The sequence below is a fragment of the Coregonus lavaretus genome, assembly GCF_964263955.1.
Source record: "Coregonus lavaretus genome assembly, chromosome: 16".
Taxonomy (NCBI): domain Eukaryota; kingdom Metazoa; phylum Chordata; class Actinopteri; order Salmoniformes; family Salmonidae; genus Coregonus; species Coregonus lavaretus.
This window is the reverse complement of record NC_140003.1, coordinates 9,804,882-9,825,514: the sequence shown is the minus strand read 5'-3', so window position 1 is coordinate 9,825,514 and position 20,633 is coordinate 9,804,882. Positions and strand designations below refer to the sequence as shown.

The following is a 20,633-nucleotide window of genomic DNA, read 5'->3' as shown; positions in this document are numbered from 1 at the left end:
TCCCGTTGGTAGGATAACCGTAATCTTAAATCGTCAATTTTATTCTCAAAAGATTGACGTTGGCTAATAGGATTGATGGGAGAGGCAGTTTACTCGCTCGCCGTCGGATCCTTACAAGGCACCCGGATCTGCGTCCACGATATCTCCGTCTCTTCCTCACGCGAATGACGGGGATCTGGGCCTTGTTGGGTGTCTGTAGAATATCCTTCGCGAACGCCTCGTTGAAGAAAAAGTCTTCGTCCAATGCGAGGTGAGTAATCGCTGTCCTGATATCCAGAAGCTCTCTTTGGTTATAAGAGACGATGGCAGAAACATTATGTACAAAATAAATTACAAATAACGCGGAAAAACACACATAATAGTACAATTGGTTAGAGGGCTGTAAAACGGCAGCCATCTTCTTCCGGCGCTGTTCTCCTCCTCTCAATTACACCCATGGCACTGACAATGCTCCCATAAAGCTGTTAATTATTTTCTGCGTTGTGGTTACAGGTTCCAGACCTTTTTTTGCTCCTGACCTTAGAAATAAATACATAAATACCTTTTTTTCCATTATGGATAGTAAATGTAAATCACAGAATACGTTGCCTTAAGGCAACTTTGCCTGTTGCACCGGACAGAAATAAACTTATTTTCATGCACCTCCGTCTTCATGCTGTCTTTTTATTACATAAGGTACTCCTCCTCTCATCCCCCAAACACTCAACCTCTACCAGCGTTTGGCTGGACTGTGTTCCTCCCACTATCTTTCAAGGGCGGTATCCTGATTTATTTGTTTTAGGAGACATAATTATTCTCTTTTACCTAGAATAGGATTGCATTTTATGTTTCTCTCCCCTCCCTCCCACTCTCTCCTCCTCTCCACCCCCCCCTTTCCCTCTCTTCTGTTCCAGCTCCCTCCACGAAAGCGCCGTGCTATCGCTCCACCGCAGAGAAAGTCAGGGATGAAAGACGAATCAAACCACCTTATTTCCCTCAGGCCTTCACGCCGTCGTGATTGAATTTGAGTTTTCTCATCTTCTTTCTCATCTTTTCTTTCCCCTCCCTCGCCCCAACCATCCATTGAAATACTTCTGAAGCCAGCCCCTTTCACAACTGGTGGGATTTGGTATCATTTGTGCATAAGGAATAAAGAAGAGAGCAGCACACACGTCTATCTACCAGTGCAAGACCTCTAACCCGATAATAATCATAAGCATAATCTACTGGTTTAGCCACACATCTTTAGCTTTGAGACTGAAGGTTATGCCACTGAAGTCAACATTGTTCTTTACTTAAGTTGTTATGGCAATAGTTGTAGTAGTGTCGCCATCGTATCAATGACTCGCCTTCCTTACTTTCCGTAGACAGAGTGGAACACTGATATGACATGCTGATCACTGACACCAGTTTTCTCCCAACAATTTGAATGCTAAAGAACATCCTATTGAATCGTAGGAATTTGGAAGGAATCTCTTTTAAATCTGGTATGAGAGTCGAGACCTGGTCAGGATGCTCCTTTCTACGTCGATGACTTTTACAGCCACTGACCCATGTGGAGCAAAAAAGCAGCTGGTTAAATGTGGCCTCTATGTATTGACTGTGGGCAAACACTGAGGCCAAACACAGATGCAGCTGTGCTAACACTGGGTCTAAGCAGGGCTGAGCTGGCCAGCCAGCACTCTGGTACCCCAGCCTGGCATCCTTCTGCTGGCTACTGAAGCATGAAGTGATGCCACTAATACCCTAACAGTTAGTTGGGATGAAGGACCAGACAGGGATCTGGTTCTGCCTTTGTTGTGTCCTTGGCCCTAACTCACCACTGGATTTTATTTTTCCTTACAGCTTGGTTTTTATGAATGCTGTAGATGCACTGGCCATAGGTTGGAACCGATCTCATGGCTGCTTACCGATTCATGAGCGGCTCTTGAGCGAAGCGGTGAAACGTCTCTGCGACCTCAAATCAAAAGCGACGGGCGCACGAGCCAGCCTAAATGGGCCAATCTCGAAACCTGTAATCGCCAAAGAGGCATTTAGCGTTCAAGCCTTCGGGTGAAAGAGGGAACAAGGTGGGGAGGTGGGGAGGTGGGGGGAGGATGGGGAATCATTGGAGGAAGGAAAGACACCTGGCTGGAGTTTGACTTGGCTACCTAAGACAAATTATCTCTCCTACCCACACCCAGCTAACCCCCTCACAACCGCCCTTTTTCATTTTCAATCATAGGACTGAATATGAATCTTTAATAGGGTGATAATTGTGCTAGCATATTTGTTGTCACCCACCATTAGCCAAGATGAATTAGGCCATTTAATTTAGCTTAAAGTGTCAGCCATGAGGAATGGCGCATGGGACCAAGACAGAAAGCTGGAATCAGCACAATCTGCTCCCTATCGCACGTCATCATCACGCGCTCTCTTATTGGGTTCATCATGACTTCTGCTGTAGTTTCAGAGTGACTAAGCTGTTAGACCGGCGCATGTGTGTGTATTGCGTGTGTCTCCTGGTCCATTCACCTCTTGACTAGGATGTTATTTTAAAAGAGAAATTCTCATCGACTTCGCTATAGGGCTGACATGAAATGTTCTATGCTATGGTTTTTTCTAGTTGTCAAAGTTCTAGTCTAAGTGGTTCCACAGAAGGACAACTGTTGTACACATGACCAACAGATGTGTTATACATATGGCCAACATCATTTCTACATAGGTTACATACTGTAGCTGCTCAAGAATGAAGACTAGTACATTGGACTGGGGAAAACATGTTGGACTGGGGAAAAGAGAAAAATATATTCAGTAAGAGAATGTGATTATTAACGAAGAGCATTTCTTTCTAGGCCAGAAACTAACTACACACTCCCTTGAGTCTGGATCTGGACTATGTTCAAGACGAACAATGATCAACACTACTATTTAAGACTGGAATTGGGAGGTTGTTGTTGAAGTTTAATGATGTCAACTTTGTGGGAACATTTTGCTAATATACACTACCGGTCAAAAGTTTTAGAACACCTACTCATTTAACGGTTTTTCTTTATTTTTGTAGAATAATAGTGAAGACATCAAAACTATGAAATAAGACATATGGAATCATGTAGTAATCAAAAAAAGTTTTAAACAAATACAAATATATTTGAGATGCTTCAAATAGCCACCCTTTGACTTGATGACAGCTTTGCACACTCTTGGCATTCTCTCAACCAGCTTCATGAGGAATGCTTTTCCAACGCTTCACCTGGAATGCTTTTCCAAGAGTCTTGAAGGAGTTCCCACATATGCTGAGCACTTGTTGGCTGCTTTTCCTTCACTCTGTGGTCCGACTCATCCCAAACCATCTCAATTGGGTTGAGGTCAGGGGATTGTGGAGGCCAGGCCATCTGATGCAGCACTCCATCACTCTCCTCCTTGGTCAAATAGCCCTTACACAGCTTGGAGGTGTTACACAGCTTGTCCTGTTGAAAAACAAATGATAGTCCCACCAAGCTGTGGTAGCCATGCTGGTTAAGTGTGCCTTGAATTCTAAATAAATCAGACAGTGTCACCAGCAAAGCACCACCACACAATAACACCACCTCCTCCATGCTTTATGGTGAGAAATACACATGCGGAGATCATCCGTTCACCCACACCGCGTATCACAAAGACACGGCGGTTGGAACCAAAAATCTCACATTTGGACTCCAGACCAAAGGACACATTTCCACCAGTCTAATGTCCATTGCTCGTGTTTCTTGGCCCAAGCAAGTCTCTTCTTCTTCGGGTGGCCTATAGTAGTGGTTTCTTTGCAGCAATTCGACCATGAAGGCCTGATTCACACAGTCTCCTCTGAACAGTTGATGTTGAGATGTCTGTTACTTGAAGTCTGTGAAGCATTTATTTGGGCTGCAATTTCTGAGGCTGGTAAATCTAATGAACTTATCCTCTGCAGCAGAGGTAACTCTGGGTCTTTCATTCCTGTGGCGATCCTCATGAGAGCCAGTTTCATCATAGCGCTTGATGGTTTTTGCGACTGCACTTGAAGAATCTTTAAAAGTTCTTGAAATGTTCCGTATTGACTGACCTTCATGTCTTAAAGTAATGATGGACTGTCGTTTCTCTTTGCTTATTTGAGCTGTTCTTGCCATAATATGGACTTGGTCTTTTACCAAATAGGGGTATCTTCTGTATACCACCCCTACCTTGTCACAACACAACTGATTGGCTCAAATGCATTAAGAAGGAAATAAATTCCACAAATTAATTTTTAAGAAGGCACACCTGTTAATTGAAATACATTCCCGGTGACTACCTCATGAAGCTTGTTGAGAGAATGCCAAGAATGTGCAAAGCTGTCATCAAGGCAAAGGGTTGCTATTTGAATATTTTGATTTGTTTAACACTTTTTTGGTTACTATATTATTCCATATGTGTTATTTCATAGTTTTGATGTCTACACTATTATTCTACAATGTAGAACATAGTAAAAATAAAGACAAACCCTAACAATTCTACATCAATTTAACAGGTTCTGAAAACATAATTTTCCTCTTGGTATAATCCAGTTCTACTGTGTGTTCTTGATGTATGACTTAAAGATTTCAAGTATGATCTCAGTATAGATTCCAGGTCTTTCCATGGTGACTGATGGCTAGACACTGCATTCACTTGCAGAGAACCATCTCACACAAATACCATGTGCATGAACCCAATTCTGCTCACCTAGAAATCTATCGGCTTTGCTGTACAGTACAACTGTGCGTGTACTGTAGTGCATTTTCTACTGGAGGATAAATGGCTGTCTGTGTCATGCCCGACTAAAAGGCCTGTCCATGTCAATGGCTGTATATCTCCCGGCAGGCAGCTGGAAATGAGGTCTAATCGGACGGATATTAAAGTCACAATAGACTGCTCTCGACTATTATGGCCTGTCAGCACCGGGCCCCCTCTCCTCTCTCGCCCAGATTAGTATCTACCCCTGAATATTTATACACTCACCGTAGACTTAACCTGGCTGTGGGTATGGGTGTCTGTACATCTGAATATTTAGATTTTTTACACTTTCAGCAGCCCCTGCCCGTAGGGAAGGAACCCAGACATTTCCCCACACACTTTGTCCCCTCCTTTTATAGTTGTATGTGTTTGTGTCTTCAAATGTGCACGTGTGTTATTTGTGGTAGAGACATCTAGGTTGAGTTTGACTGACCATTCCTTCCTCTCGTGTTGTTCTCAGGTGGAGCCGGAGCTCGGCAGCCCCGGCCCCAGCAGAAGCTCTTCACCATGGATGTGGATGAAGAGGAGAACATGAGTGAGTCTGTCTCTCTTTGTCCAATTATCTGTCTGCCTGTGTCCATTTGTTCCCTTACCAGATCCCCTGCCTAAACAGACACGCACACAAAGGACATACACAAATGACACGCACCGCATATACATAAACTTCACTGCAGAACTACATCTTCCCACCACAACATCTTCAATAAATTCCTTGGATTCAACTTATATTGCTCTATGCACACCCTCTAAAAAAATGTCATCCTCCCTCTTCAAATTGAATTGGACATTTTGGGAGGAATCTGAGCCCTGAGCTCCAGCAGCCATGCCTGTGAATGGGTCTCTGCCCCCAGATCCCCACCACTCTGAACAGACAGAAGAAAATGGCTGCCTGGTCTATCCCAGGTTGAAATGGATGGTTGCCATTGTAGTTTCACATACCGGTTTCACACCTTCATTACAATTGGTCAGTTTCTGTACATGTTTCTAAAACGCCGGCAACTGTCTCAAAGCAGAGGGGGACATTTCATGGAGTTTTGATACTGGGACTATTGTTGTTATTTATCTCCAGGTTAGTTAGACGCTTTAAAGATCGCTACAAACATATTGCTTTGAGCAATGGACATTTGTAATTTACTTGAACACCAGGAGGAGTTATTCATATTTGTTTGTTCCTCAAGTATGCTCACTCTTTGCTCACATTCATACCAGCTGGATTCCAGTTTGAAAAACAGTGTTCGAAACATGCTCACTGACATTCTAAATACATTGAGAGACGCATATGCCTCAAAATAATATTTACATACTCCACTGAAATCGACAAGACATTTACGTTTTCTGTAGCTGTACTGAAATGAAAGTAATTAGGCCTAAATATTCATTGACTCATCAAAAGTTACCAATTTCACTGAGTGTACAAAACATTAAGAACACCTTCCTTATATTGAGTTGCCTTTTGTCCTCAAAACAGCCTCAATTCGTTGGCATGGACCCTACAATGTGTCAAAAGCATTCCACAGGGATGCTGGCCCATGTTGACTCCAATGCTTCCTACAATTTTCAAATTGGCTGGATGTCCTTTGGGTGGTGGACCATTCTTGATACACACGGGAAACTGTTGAGTGTGAAAAACCCAGCAGTGTTTCAGTTCTTGACACAAACCGGTGCACCCTGACACCTACTACCATACCTTGTTCAAAGGCACTTAAATATTGAATCTTGCCCATTCACCCTTTGAATGGCACTCATACACAATCCATGTCTCAAGGCTTAAAAATCCTCCTTTAACCCGTCTCCTCCCCTTCATCTACACTGATTTGAAGTGGATTTAACAAGTGACATCAATAAGGGATCATAGCTTTCACCTTGATTAACCTGGTCAGTCTATGTCATGGAAAGAGCAGGTGTTCTTAATGTTTTGTACACTGTCTATAATGGCAAAAGCCACTTCTTAATGTTACAGTATTCATGCCTTTTGGTTTTTCTCCTTTGTAGTTATTTCCCTTACATCCCCTTGTTAAGACTCCTTCTTGCCTGGCTTGTTGCATGGCTACCTCAGAGTCCACCAGCCTATTTTCAATGTGTCAGTGATACTCCCCAATTCAAGACCTCCTCCAGAAAGCACTCACACACATCCATGTTACACTAATGTATACATACTGTACCTTAAATCACACGAGGCAAATACAGATCTGAAAACTGTCTTGGGGAATCAACTACATCCAAAGTAAATGAAATCGTGTAAATTATGTTGTTTGAGTGGAACATCCTTTAATGCAAGTGCACATTATAAGGAGGGTTAGGGCTCCATATTAGTCTGGTTATATAAGAGACTACAATTTGGAAACACATGAGAGCAGGATTTTTTTGTCTTGCTTGTGGGATGTGCCCTCTATTTTAGTATGCAGAAACTTGACGAACATCAGCGCCTGTCAGAAGCTAAGGATTCTGTGTTGTTCAGAAGTTGATGGAAACCCCAACAGAGCCTCTGAAGAGCTCTGATCTCATGTAGTTTGAAAATGCATAGTTTGATATGTTTTTGAAAGTAGAGCTCTGTGTTACCAAGAAGCCAGTAATGGATATCAGATCAATTAGGTTGTCTAAAGATCTAAAACCTTTCTGATACTGGTACCTAAGCTCAGGTTGGACCCTTCCATCCTTGTCAGACTTTGTTGGTCTTGCGGAATGTGTCCTCTTTCCTTGCTCTTCCTCGCACTCTTCCCTGCACCCTCCATCTTCCCAATAAACCCTGTCATTTGCACTGCCGGTTCTCTCCCCTGAGTACCGAAAGGAGTAACCTATCAAGCCTTTGCTGGAGGATGTTATAAATGAAAATTTTGCCAACATTCCATCCACTTTGCCAACAGGACATGGTGATTTGTGTTCCTTAGAATATTCTAGAGCTGCAATTCCACTATTATGAGAGCTAGTTCAGCACTCTAACGTCAACCTATCATTAAAAAGCCAGCAGATAGGAGGAACGATACTTGTGGGGTGATGAACAGGTCATCCAATCAAAGTGAAGATCAGTGTGTTCGTATGCGTGTGTGTACGTACCACAACTCTTCCACATATTTTCCCCCTGACCCCTCCCTAAACTGACATATCAACAGAAACCTCCCTGACAAAGGCCAGCAAATGCAAATAGTTCTCCCTTTTGTAGAGGGAGGAACTCAATGTTTTTATTGTTGTGCTGGCCTGATTTTTACAATATTTCCCAATCACTGATTTCCCCATTGACATAGTAATTGCATATATTGTATAGATTAAATCCTTCTTGCAATGCTATAGAATCCAACTTCCCTTGAATATTGAAGAAAGTACAGTCCTATCATTATGACAATTTATATGTATGACAATTATTGGCTATTTTTCTAAAACTTAATTGCTAAATGGATTTTCCTCATGAGATGTATATTTGATCCTTTGGGGTCAATGTAATATCAGTTAAGCCTCTCTAACAAATGAACATAACACACATCACCAGTTCAGTTCCAAAGAGTGATATAGGAATCTATAAATTTTACATTTACAAGGTCCTGCAACGAAGGCGTTGTAAGTTACTCTTTCTGGGCACCGCAGGTTCGAGCAGCACCGACGTAAAGGAAAACCGTAACCTGGACAACGTCTCCTCCAAAGTGGGGGAGGCTGTGGCTGAGCAGCTCCCCAACGGCAGTGGCGGGGGCAGCAGGAAGCGCCCCTTAGAGGAGGGAAACAATGGCCACACGCACTCCAAGTTCCGGGCCAAGAAGCGTAAGAAAACGCCAGGCCCGGTTCTACCCAAGAATGCCCTTATGCAGCTGAATGAAATTAAGCCGGGGCTGCAGTATAAGCTGCTATCTCAAACAGGTCCGGTCCACGCTCCCGTGTTTGTCATGACCGTCGAGGTCAATGGGCAGCTGTTCGAGGGCTCAGGTCCCACCAAGAAGAAGGCCAAGCTGAATGCGGCAGAGAAGGCACTGCGCTCCTTTGTCCAGTTCCCCAACGCCTCCGAAGCGCACCTGGCTATGGGCCGGACACTGACAGTCAACACAGACTTCACGTCCGACCAGGCCGACTTCCCAGACATGCTCTTCAACGGGTTTGAGACGCCTGCACCGCCCGAGGACTCCTTTTACCTGGGCTCCAATGGCAGCAGCTCCTTAAACTCACTGGGAGAGTACTCCATGCCTTCCACGCCAGGTGCTAACCTAGCCCAGGCCTTGTTGCCCCCTCCCTCGTCCTTCACCTCGCCCTCGAGCGGCAAGAACCCTGTCATGATCCTCAACGAGCTGAGGCCAGGCCTCAAGTATGACTTTGTATCCGAGAGCGGCGAGAGCCATGCAAAGAACTTTGTCATGCAAGTGTTGGTGGACTCGCAGCAGTTCGAAGGCTCTGGACGAAACAAGAAGCTGGCCAAGGCCCGGGCTGCCCAGGCAGCCCTCTCAGCCCTCTTCAACATGCAGCTGGACCAGACGCCTTCCCAACAGCCCATCCCCAGAGAGGGACTGCAGCTCCACCTACCCCAGGTAAGATCCCAAACCTAGGTCCCTCTGAACAAGCCCACTCTGCCACCAGTCAATACCCTTTTAGAACAGGTTATAGCACCAAAATTGTATCTGCACTCACTGACTGTGAAAAAACCAATGTGAACCGTTTTTAATAGGGATGAGTGATATGCTTTATACTCTACATGTAATGTTTTCAGGTGCTGAACAAAGGAATCACAGCACTTATGCCCTCAAGCACAAAGGTCTAACACCCTAGAGTCCAAAACAGAGCTTCCCCAGAAAGTATGCCTTCTCTGTGATACATTATGGATAGCCAAAACACTTATGCAAGGCTTTCTCAAACTGTTGTAATTTAGTATTTTGAATTATGGGAGTGCATTAAATATTTATAAATATCCAGATGTTTTGGTCAAAGAAACCCATCTGCTGAGAGTTTGAGAATAGTTCTTTATTACGTTGTAAACTGGGGAAACGTTCAATTAGCTTATGTGGTTTTAAAGCTGAGGACACAGAGGTATTTTCACCACTGGAGTTAACAATATCTCCTCTCTTTTAATCACAATGTCTACGACCTTATCTAAAGACCTTCAGTATCAGTCATATACTACCTCATATTTTGAAGTATTTTCTTTATGAAAGTCCCCACTGGAACAATTAACGCTCCTGCCAATCAACGCTGGGTTTGAGACATTAATTGAAAATTAAGATGACATGATCAGGCCTAAAGCATGATTGAAGATGAGACAGGAGATGAAAATGTGAGGTGCTTTAGTACTGAGATGATGTGAGACATCTATTTACACTTCTCTTAGCTCCCCTAATCGCCAGCTGATAACACCAGGAAATAGCGTGCCTCTATCTTAATTTACATCTCCTTTTTTAGTCTTGTTGAAACAACCACTATTGACTGTCCAGGCTCTTTCCTACCTAGATGTGAGACCTATTTCATTGAAGCACTCAGTGTAAACCCAGCCTTACAGGTGCTCAAAGAAGGTATCCCTTTCAAAAGCCTGCTCTTTTTAAAGACTCAATAAAGCTTGGTTCAGTTTGATAAGAATTGGTGGTGAGGGTGGGGATTGGTCATCACAGAAGTGACTGTCAGTCCTGCCGGTGTGTGCAGAGAGTGCAGTCTAGACAGGTAAGCAGCTAATGGGGCACACTGTCAATGGCTTCCATTGTCTTTTCTCACCAGGAACATTTCGCACTTTCCTTTTTTTACTCTCCCTCCACTTGCCATCAGCCTGCTTCCTTCAAACAGGCAGCTCATGTCAACGATACTGCACCTGCTAATTGGTCTATTAATTCTGTCGGTTAATATTTATTAAATTTACCATCAACCCAGCTGAAGCGGGCGCTCCATATGGACGGGGCTAATTAGAAAATCAGGGAAACATGAGTGATAGAATACTCTGTTTTTTATTGCCAGACTGGAATTGCCTCATTGTTTTTGGCAGGCTGTTTGGTTCCCAAAGGATAACACAGACGTCCACACGTTTCTGCGCTGCCTACAACCAACCCACGGAATTCAGAAGTCAAATTATTCCCTTCCAACTGGGTGACTCTGACGTACCGGGGAAGTGATATTTGGACTAATCTCGTTAATTTGTGCTTATTCAGCCGTTGTCTCTCCTTGGTTGTAATCATTTTCAGCATTTAATAACACTAATCAAAATATTTACTGGAGTTTTTTACCAGAATAGACAAACACCATTTCTTTATACAATCAGCATTTAACAACACATCAAAATGTTTACAAACATAATGAGAATGATCATGAAAAGGTAGGAAATAGAATGTAAGACCAGAAGTGAAGACCTCGAGATCCTGAACATTAAATTATGTTATACTCTGTCTGTGATCAAAGTATGTTGTGGCTTTTTGAATGTTCACGCCGCATGAAGGAGAAAATGGCTGTTTCTGGTTAATTTGGGGTTCCTCCTTCAGGTTGCTCCTTTGGTCCTGAGTTGGTGTCCTTATGCTTGTTGCTCTTCTGTTGGTTCCTTGCTTGAGTTGCAGAGGCTCTGCTCTAATTGTCTTCTTTTTTTCTAGAAGGTGGTAAGCTTAAAATTGTCCTCCAGCAAAAACAAAGTCAACTTTTACTGTTGAAAAGTGATATCCCAAGTATAAATACAGTTAATTACCTACACTAAAGTTTTTTTTTAGACAACTGCAAACTTCAAGGAGTAGGGCATTCAAGGAGTTGGTCTGATGTGAATCCGTGATGTCATCAGCTTCCCCACTTGATTGAGCAGGATGAAATGAGCAGGATAAACTAAACCCAAACAGGCAACCTCTACCTGAAGCCTGTGGTTGTTGTTGCGTGTCTCATCTCTGCTGTGTGTGTGCGGTCCCAGGTCCTCGCCAACGCAGTCTCTCGCCTGGTTGTGGACAAGTTCAGTGAGCTGACGGACAACTTCACCTCCCCCCACGCGCGGCGGAAAGTCCTGGCAGGGGTCGTCATGACAACAGGTACGCTTTGTTACTAAGTCTAATGGAAAAACACTGCGTTCTCCACTTTTGGGAAGCGTTGCTGCTGCCAAACGGTACACCACTAGATTTGTACAGACCATAAAAACCCAGCCAAGAGGCAGAAGTGTATCGATGGGAGGAAATGAAGCTTCTTAACCACATGATGGGTGGGATTAGCACAACCTCTCAATCATTGTGCACATCAAAGTTTTCCTTTTGAGTTTGTGGGTCAATGTCCATGATTGATAGTGCACGATGCTGCTGGTCATCATTGGCTTTGTAAGCCAAATTTCCTATTCACAATTTTTTGGGACAAATACACACGTGCATATTCGTATGAATACCTAAGAAACTATAGTGCATTCAGAAAGTATTCATAACCCTTGACTTATTCCGCATTTTGTTGTTACAGCCTGAACTCAAAATAGATTAAATCGATTTTTTTCTTACCCATTTACAAACAATACCCCATAATGACAAAGTTAGAACATGGTTTTAGAAGAAAAGTAAAATATGTATTGATCATTAAATGCATAAATATCTAATTTACATAAGTATTCACACCCCTATGAGCTCAGGTGCATCCAATTTCCTTTAATCATCCTTGAGATGTCACTACAACTTGATTGGACATGCACTGTCTACCTGTGTACAATTCAATTGTTTGGACATGATTTAGAAAGAAACGCAGCTGTCTAGATAATGTCCCACAGTTGACAGTGCATGTCAGAGCAGAAACTATACCATGAAGTCCAAGGGACTGTTCATAGATCTCAGAGAGAATTGTGATAAGCCATATATGTGGGGAAGGGTATAAAACCATTTCTGGAGTGTTGAAAGTTTCCAAGAGCACAGTGGTCTCCATTATTGGGAAATGGAGAAAAAAATTGGAACTACCCTGATTCTGCCTAGAGCTGGCCTTCCGACCAAACTGAGCAACCGGGCAAGAAGGACCTTGTTCACGGAGGTGACCAAGAACCCAATGACCACTCTGACAGAACTACAGAGTTCCTTGGCTGAGATGGGAGAACCTGCCAGAAGGATAAGTCTCTACAGCACTTCACTAATCTGGGCTTTATGGGAGAGTGGCCAGACGGAAGCCACTCCTGAGAAAAAGGGACATGACATCACATTTTTTTACATTTACATTTTTAGTCATTTAGCAGACACTCTTATCCAGTGCGACTTACAGATAGTGAGTGCATACATTTTTATACTGGCCCCCCGTGGGAATCGAACCCACAACCCTGGCGTTGCAAGCGCCATGCTCTACCAACTGAGCTACACGGGGGGACATCACGCCTGGAGTTTGCAACAAGGCACGTGAAAGACTGATAGCCCAAGGCAAAATATTCTGTCATCTGATGAGACAAAATGTAACTCTTTGGCCTGAATGCTGTCTGGAGAAAATCAGGCACAGCTCATCACCTGTCTAACACCATCCCTACTGTGAAGCATGGTGGTGGCAGCATCATGCTATGGGGATGCTTTTCAGTGGCAGGGACTGGGAAACTGGTAAGGATAGAGGGAACAATGAATGGAGCCAAATACAGGCAAATCCTTGATGAGAACCTGCTTCAGAGTGCAAACTACCTTAAACTGGGGCAAAGATTTCCGTTCCAACAGGACAAAGACCCCAAGCATACAGCCAAAGCAATGCTGGAATGGCTTCAGAACAATAATGCGAAAGTCCTTGAGTGGCCCAGCCAAAGCCCAGGCTTGAATCCCATAAAATATTGATTGCTGTTCACCGCCGCTCCCCATCTAATGTAACAGAGCTTGAGAAAAACTGCAAGGAAGAATAGGAGAAAATCCCCAAATCCAGATGTGCAAAGCTGATTCAGACATACCTAAGACGACTCAAAGCTGTAATCGCCACCAAAGTTGCTTCTACAAAGTATTGACTCGGGTGTGAATGCCAGTGCTGAATTTGTAAATCGGGAGGTCCCGGAACACATAGTGAGCGTGAGAAGGAGGGTTATCCGAGGGGCTCTGAGGTACCGGTGTCAAACACAACGTAGCAGCGCGGCAGACAGAGTAAACAGCCAAGTAGCCTACTGTCTATGGTGGTAGCACTCTCCAAGGTGCTGATTTAATTCAAAGCATTTTAGACGTCACTGCAGTATGCCCACATACTTGAGTATAGCTGCGGGGCTTACACAAGTCCGAATTTCTTATAGCCTAATTTTCTAGACATCAATATAGAGCAACATTCTTAGACACTGCAGAACACCCGCCATATGCATGCATACATACATACTCAGCTGTGGGGCTTACAAGACCCGAATTTCATATAATTTAAGACATGTAGCAGTAGAACAGGCATAGGATGTTAACCTACTGTACATTCCACCCACTCTTTTGCTAGTTGAATCCCTCCAGTTGTTTCTAGACCCAAGCGCCCTACCTTTTTGCATGTTGTACAGCCCAACTTTGAATTCTGCAAATTGCACCTGCTCCGAGCACTTCATCAGTGGATGCACTGAACCCCTCTCCCCCAGATCCCCGTCTCCCGCTGAGTCTGACTCGCTAGTATGCCTACTAGCTAGTGGAGGTGCCGGTGGTGACGCTGAACTGGTGGGATTAGCACCCTCACTCCTCTCCTCCGGCAATGACAGTTCTCTGGCTCGTTCTGGGTTCGATTCACCATCTTTCTCTGGATTTTTTGACTTCATGTCATCAAACTCGATTTCCTTTTCTTATCCATTTTTTATTTGACTTTCCCACGATTCAAATTCAGTAGGAAGACGATATGTGACGTGATTACATAGGGACCTCTTCACTAGCTGACCACCACTACCAAGACCTGTGTCAAGATCAGTTACTTACAACACCGGCCCTTCCTATAACATCTATGTACAAATAAGAGAGCAGGTCTGGAATCAGTGTGGCAAGATGGGATGATTTCACAGAAGGATCACCGCGCTTTTACATGATGGTCTTTCTGGGGGCCGGGAGAAATAACGAGAAGGCAACTTGATTTAACGCTGATCGCTTTTATTAGAATGTCTACAGTGCGAACAGTGAAACAATTAATAAATCATGCCGCGACAGGTACCGGATCCGGGCAAATAGGTGCCGGAACAAACAAAGTCAAATCTGAGAGGTGCCGGATCCTGTTCAAATTAAGCACTGTTGAATACTTATGTAAATTAGATATTTCTGTATTTCATTTTCAATACATTTGCTGAAATTTCTAAAAACATGTTTTCACTTTCTCATTATGGAGTATTGTGTGTAGATGGGTGAGGAAAAAAATCAATTTAATACATTTTGAATTCAGGCTGAAACACAACAAAATGTTGATTAAGTCAAGGGGGTGTGAGTACTTTCTGAAGGCGCACTGTACATGTCCCTTATCTAAAATACAATAAAATGTAAATGAAATGGGATAATAGAAAAGTAAAAACCATCAACACAAATGGCTTTTATTGAATGTAATGGTGAATTTTGAGCCTCTCTGTTCCCTACCCCCAGGCACGGACGTGAAAGAGGCCCAGGTGATCTGTGTCTCCACGGGCACCAAGTGCATCAACGGCGAGTACATGAGTGACCGCGGCCTGGCGCTCAACGACTGCCACGCAGAGATTATCGCCCGCCGCTCGCTCATCCGGTACCTCTACGCCCAGCTGGAGCACTTCCTAAGGTGAGAGGTCAAGGGGTGAAGGCAATGGCAGAGGCCGTTGAAAACACAAACGCACACAATGACTCCCATTTTGATTGGAGTTTGTTCGTTGTAGCTAACCTTTCTTGGGTCATGAAGTCATAGTCCTGGATTTGTATTTAGTTGTAAAATCAAGTCCACTGTTGCATAACTTTTTCTATATGCTGTAATGGTTGCAAATAGTTTATTCAATTGCAACATGGCATTCCTTTTTTGTTCTTGCTTCAGCTGATTATTTTAGTAGTTTTTGTTTTCTGTGAAATTTGGTCCCACTGCCCACCCTTTACTGTCCCCTTTTTTTCACCCTCTGTTACCTAGCAACAACAAGGAGGAGCAGCAGAAGTCTATATTCATGCGCTGCGACAAGCGTGGCTACCGACTAAAGGACAACGTCCAGTTCCACCTCTACATCAGCACCTCGCCCTGCGGAGACGCACGCATCTTCTCACCGCACGAGGCCGGCATGGAAGGTATGAGGCACTGCTCCTTACCATATGACAGTAAGAGATGTGACCAAGCCTCTTGCTGACCCTTCTGTGCCACCATGTACAATGATGGCATGATTCCTGTCTTCTTCATCAGATGCATATGTCTGGCTATCCAGCGCCTGCTTAATGCTTTTAGATGTGAATGGAGATGTGAATGCGTTCTGCCCTTAAGTTTATATGAAGCCTAGTTATCGGTTACTAGGCAGACCCTATGTTAATTTGTGATGCACAGTCATATAAACCCAGAACAACATTTCTGATCATAAACTTCTTGTTCTTAAGTTAATGCAATTCGCTGAACTATCTCTTTAATGCAAGTGAAAAAGAGCGCCACCAAGTGGTGTTAGACTCCGAAGGAGGTGCCAATTTAAGATTTTAGATTTTAGTCATTTAGCAGACGCTCTTATCCAGAGCGACTTACAGTTAGTGAGTGCATACATAAAAATATTCATACTGGCCCCCCGTGGGAATCGAACCCACAACCCTGGCGTTGCAAACGCCATGCTCTACCAACTGAGCTACATCAACTGAGGTACAACTTCCCCGGCTTCCCGGTTAGAGGACGTAGAATGACCGGTAGGAGACAGATACACAGTTCAAACATTTATTACGACACTCAAGACAAACGCACAGCAAACAAGAAGGAGTAATAGTGGAAGTGAATAGTAATAGTGGTTTTCTCTGGAACAGAAGGAAATACAAAACATGTATTACATGGCGGTAATAGCAGGCTAACGACTAATAGCAATGCTAACAGTCAGGCATGGGCACAGATAGGACTATACCTGTGCAGAGCACATACCTCATTGCCCTTCTGATCTCAAGTGCTCTTTTGGATGGTAGTATTTTCCATATACATTTTTGGTGATTTGTTGTTCTGAACTCATTGCCTGCAAATCGTCAAATGTCAAATTTGGCTATTGATAAGTGCCTAAATTGGAACACAGTGGCTGTACAGTAACATGCTATACATGACGTCAGACCTCAGGTTCTCCGCTTCACAGCGCTGTATGGGTTTTGACTGACAACCGTTCTAAACTTGAGCACTGCGCGCGACAAGAAGATGCCCAAATCCCTCCCGCTAATTGGGCTACTTTTGAGCCTTTGTTGTCTGTTGAAAAATTTGATGTTAAGGATTATAATAAATACTGCTTTGATGAAGCAAACCACACTGCCGTGAGTCCAAATTTGCACTTCACATTTCCGTATTTAAAAACTCATGTCATTTACAGTATCAACATTTATGATCACTATGTTTGATCTAGAGTGACAAGGATGACGGGTGGTATCCAGATTTTCATATCGTCATACCGTCCTTCCCTCACCATGGGATTTACGGTATTACCGGCTAAGTACACAACAGGGCACCCCTAAAAAAATCTAAAGCCCATTGAGTGTCTATTACCAGAATGCTAACAAAATTGGCACAAGTTATAGTGAATTTCCATGGAAGGTGCTAGCTAAATATGCTAATGAGCGCAAATGAAAATAAACGAATTGCAAAGATGGGCAATTCAGCTCATAAAGTCTGGACATTTTACAAGCAAATGTGAACGAGAGACGTTGAGCAAATTAACAAAGTTTTGACGCATGCTTGTCTGTAGGAATAACAGTACTTGCTCTCCAGCAGCATGTCTACAAGCTGTGTCTGTCTGGAGTCGCTAGGGCAACGGGCCTGCCTGCTCTGTTCAGAGAAGAGGGGGGAGGAGCAGACAGGTCGAGAACAGAGATAGCAGTGGCAGCTGTAAAAATAACTCATCCAAAGTTTTTTGACTTCTCAAACATGGCAGAAAGCTAAAACAATATGATGCCCCGTCACCTTATTAATTCATCCACTTACTTAGATAGAAAAGTAAACTTAGAGGTCGTGTTAATGCAGAAATCTGCATTTTTCACGCGGGGGGAAAAAAAGATAAAACGCATCAGAAATATCTTGTCGCGTTTTGTAAATGCAGATCTAAAATACTTCATATTGTAACTGCTGCTCGGCATCAGACTAATTTTGTGCCTCAGTTGCACTTCTAAACTCGGATGAGAATTCACGAACGGGCGTTCTATCAGCAGACAGTGCTCTGACTGATGTGGAGCTACTTTTCTCGGTGTAGCCAGCCTATTTTTCTTTGTAAAGTGCAAGATTACCTTTAAGCAAAACATTGGGAAATGTAGCTGGCTGCATTCTTTCTATGATAGGCTTAAACATTAGAACATGATGGCCATGCATCGTTTTTGCAAAAAATACCTTTATTTTTCATTGTAAAATAGCATTTCACTTCTGTTGTCATCTAATGAAAATGAAGCTATTTTATGCCGGATGTGTTGCACTAATGTATTTTCTTTGAAGGAAAATGTTTTATATATTGTGGAAAACCGTGGGGTGTTGTTGGGTTGAGCGCACAGGGATGGACACAGAGGGTGGTTCAAGTCAGAACACGACTTTACTAGGCAACAAAAAATAAACATAACAACAAAATAACTTAGGGTTGGCTCGGTTCTTCTTCTCATATTCATCTCCGTGCATCCGGGAGCTTCGTTCCATCTGTAGGCTCACTCCTCGCCGCTCTCTTTTTCTCCCAGGATACCACAATAAATATATATATATATATATATATATATATATATATATATATATATATATATATATATATATATATATGTGTAATTATTTACCTTTATTTTATCAAGGAGTGCTACATAAATTACAGAAAATAAACACATCAAAATATAAATGCAAGCAGAAAGAAAAACACGGTCTTAAAAAAAAAAATATATATGTAATAAGGTCCTCAATCAACTTTCTGAATTGCCCTAGAGGCAGCAGAACAGCAAATGTAAGAACGTTTTGAAGATTGTTCCGCAAATAAGGTGCAAGAAAACTAAAAGCTGATTTACCTAACTCAGGAGAGACCAAAGGAATTTCCAGAGTTAGCCATCCCTGAGACCGGGTGTGGTAACTCATGTCTCTAAAGTTGAGTAATGATGTTAGGTACAGTGGGACTTTTTGTAAAAGGGCTTTATAAATGAAAACATTGAAATGTATCAACCTATGTGACATCAAAGAGGGCCAACCAACTTTCTGGTAGAAAATGCAGTGATGAGTACTAAAATTGTCGGCCGTAATAAAGCGCAGTGCGCTATGATAAAATGCATCTAACAGCTTTAATGAAGTGGCAGCTGTGTTCATATAGATGATGTCACCATAGTGTAGGACCGATAGGAACGTCGACTGAATAATCTGCTTTCTACTATTTAGCGAGAGACCGGACCCATTTTTATTCTCAGCTTAACTAACTCATCAATATGCTTTTTAAAAGACAGCTTTTCATCTATCCAGATGCCCAGATATTTGTAAGCACGGACACGATCAAAATGGACACCATCCAAAGTACATATGCTTAAATTAGACTTATTTTTATGCGATCTAGAGAACAACATATACTTAGTTTTACCTGCATTCAGTACTCATTTCAGGTCAATTCAGTTTTTATGTAATACAATGAAGGCAGACTGTAGTTCGGATAGACCCTGGTCAACCGTTGGGGCAATAGCATACACCACAGTATCATCAGCAAGTGCAGGTTACAATTTTTTTTCTCGATAATTTGATATTGTTAATGTAAAAAGTACAGGACCCGGAATCGACCAGTGTGGGATAACTTTCGGAATATCCAGTAGATATACAGTACCAGTCAAATGTTTGGACACCTACTCATTCAAGGGTTTCTCTTTATTTTCACTATTTTGTACATTGAAGAATAATAGTGAAGACATCAAAACTATGAAATAACATCATGTAGTAACCAAAAAAAGTGTTAAACAAATCAAAATAAATTTTATATTTGAGATTCTTCAAATAGCCATCCTTTGCCTTGATGACAGCTTTGCACACTCTTTGCTTTTTCTCAACCAGCTTCACCTGGAATGCTTTTCCAACAGTCTTGAAGGAGTTCCGACACATGCCGAGCACTTGTTGGCTGCTTTTCCTTCACTCTGCGGTCCGACTCATCCCAAACCATCTCAATTTGGTTGAGAGCCGGTGATTGTGGAGGCCAGGTCATCTGATGCAGCACTCCATCACTCTCCTTCTTGGTAAAATAGCCATTACACAGCCTGGAGGTGTGTTGGGTCATTGTCCTGTTGAAAAACAAATGATAGTCCCACTAAGCCCAAACCAGATGGGATGACGTATCACTGCAGAATGCTGTGGTAGCCATGCTGGTTAAGTGTAAATAAATGACAGACAGTGTCACCAGCAAAGCAACCCCACACCATAACACCACCTCCTCCATGCTTTATGGTGGGAACTACACATGTGGAGATCATCCGTTCAACCACACCGCGTCTCACAAAGACACGGCGGTTTGAACCAAAAATCTCCAATGTGGACTCCAGACCAAAGGACACATTTCCACCGGTCTAATGTCAATTTCTCGTGTTTCTTGGCCCAAGCAGGTCTCTTCTTATTATTGGTGCTCTATGAAGCATTTACTTGGACTGCAATTTCTGAGGCTAGTAACTCTAATGAACCTGTCCTCTGCAGCAGAGGTAACTTTGGGTCTTCCTTTCCTGTGGCGGTCCTCATGAGAGCCAGTTTCATCATAGCGCTTGATGGTTTTTGCGACTGCACTTGAAGAAACTTTCAAAGTTCTTGAAATGTTCCGTATTGACTGACCTTCGTGTCTTAAAGTAATGATGGACTGTTGTTTCTCTTTGCTTATTTGAGCTGTTCATGCCATAATATAGACTTGGTATTTTACCAAATAGGGCTATCTTCTGTATACCACCCCTACCTTGTCACAACAC

General features: G+C 42.9%; 1 protein-coding gene across 3 annotated transcripts in view; it reads left to right on the top strand.

The window, feature by feature from the left end:
- LOC311143572 (double-stranded RNA-specific editase 1-like) overlaps nt 1–20,633 on the top strand; it is a gene marked incomplete at its 5' end in the record, with an annotated part of 182,538 nt that overhangs the window by 144,427 nt on the left and 17,478 nt on the right. For all 3 annotated transcript variants that reach the window (XM_084179425.1, XM_084179426.1, XM_084179424.1), the window contains 5 exons: nt 5,186–5,260; nt 8,305–9,230; nt 11,567–11,681; nt 15,159–15,327; nt 15,664–15,815. In XM_084179425.1, coding sequence (XP_084035551.1) covers nt 5,233–5,260; nt 8,305–9,230; nt 11,567–11,681; nt 15,159–15,327; nt 15,664–15,815 — 1,390 coding nt within the window. The remainder of the gene's footprint in view (nt 1–5,185; nt 5,261–8,304; nt 9,231–11,566; nt 11,682–15,158; nt 15,328–15,663; nt 15,816–20,633) is intronic.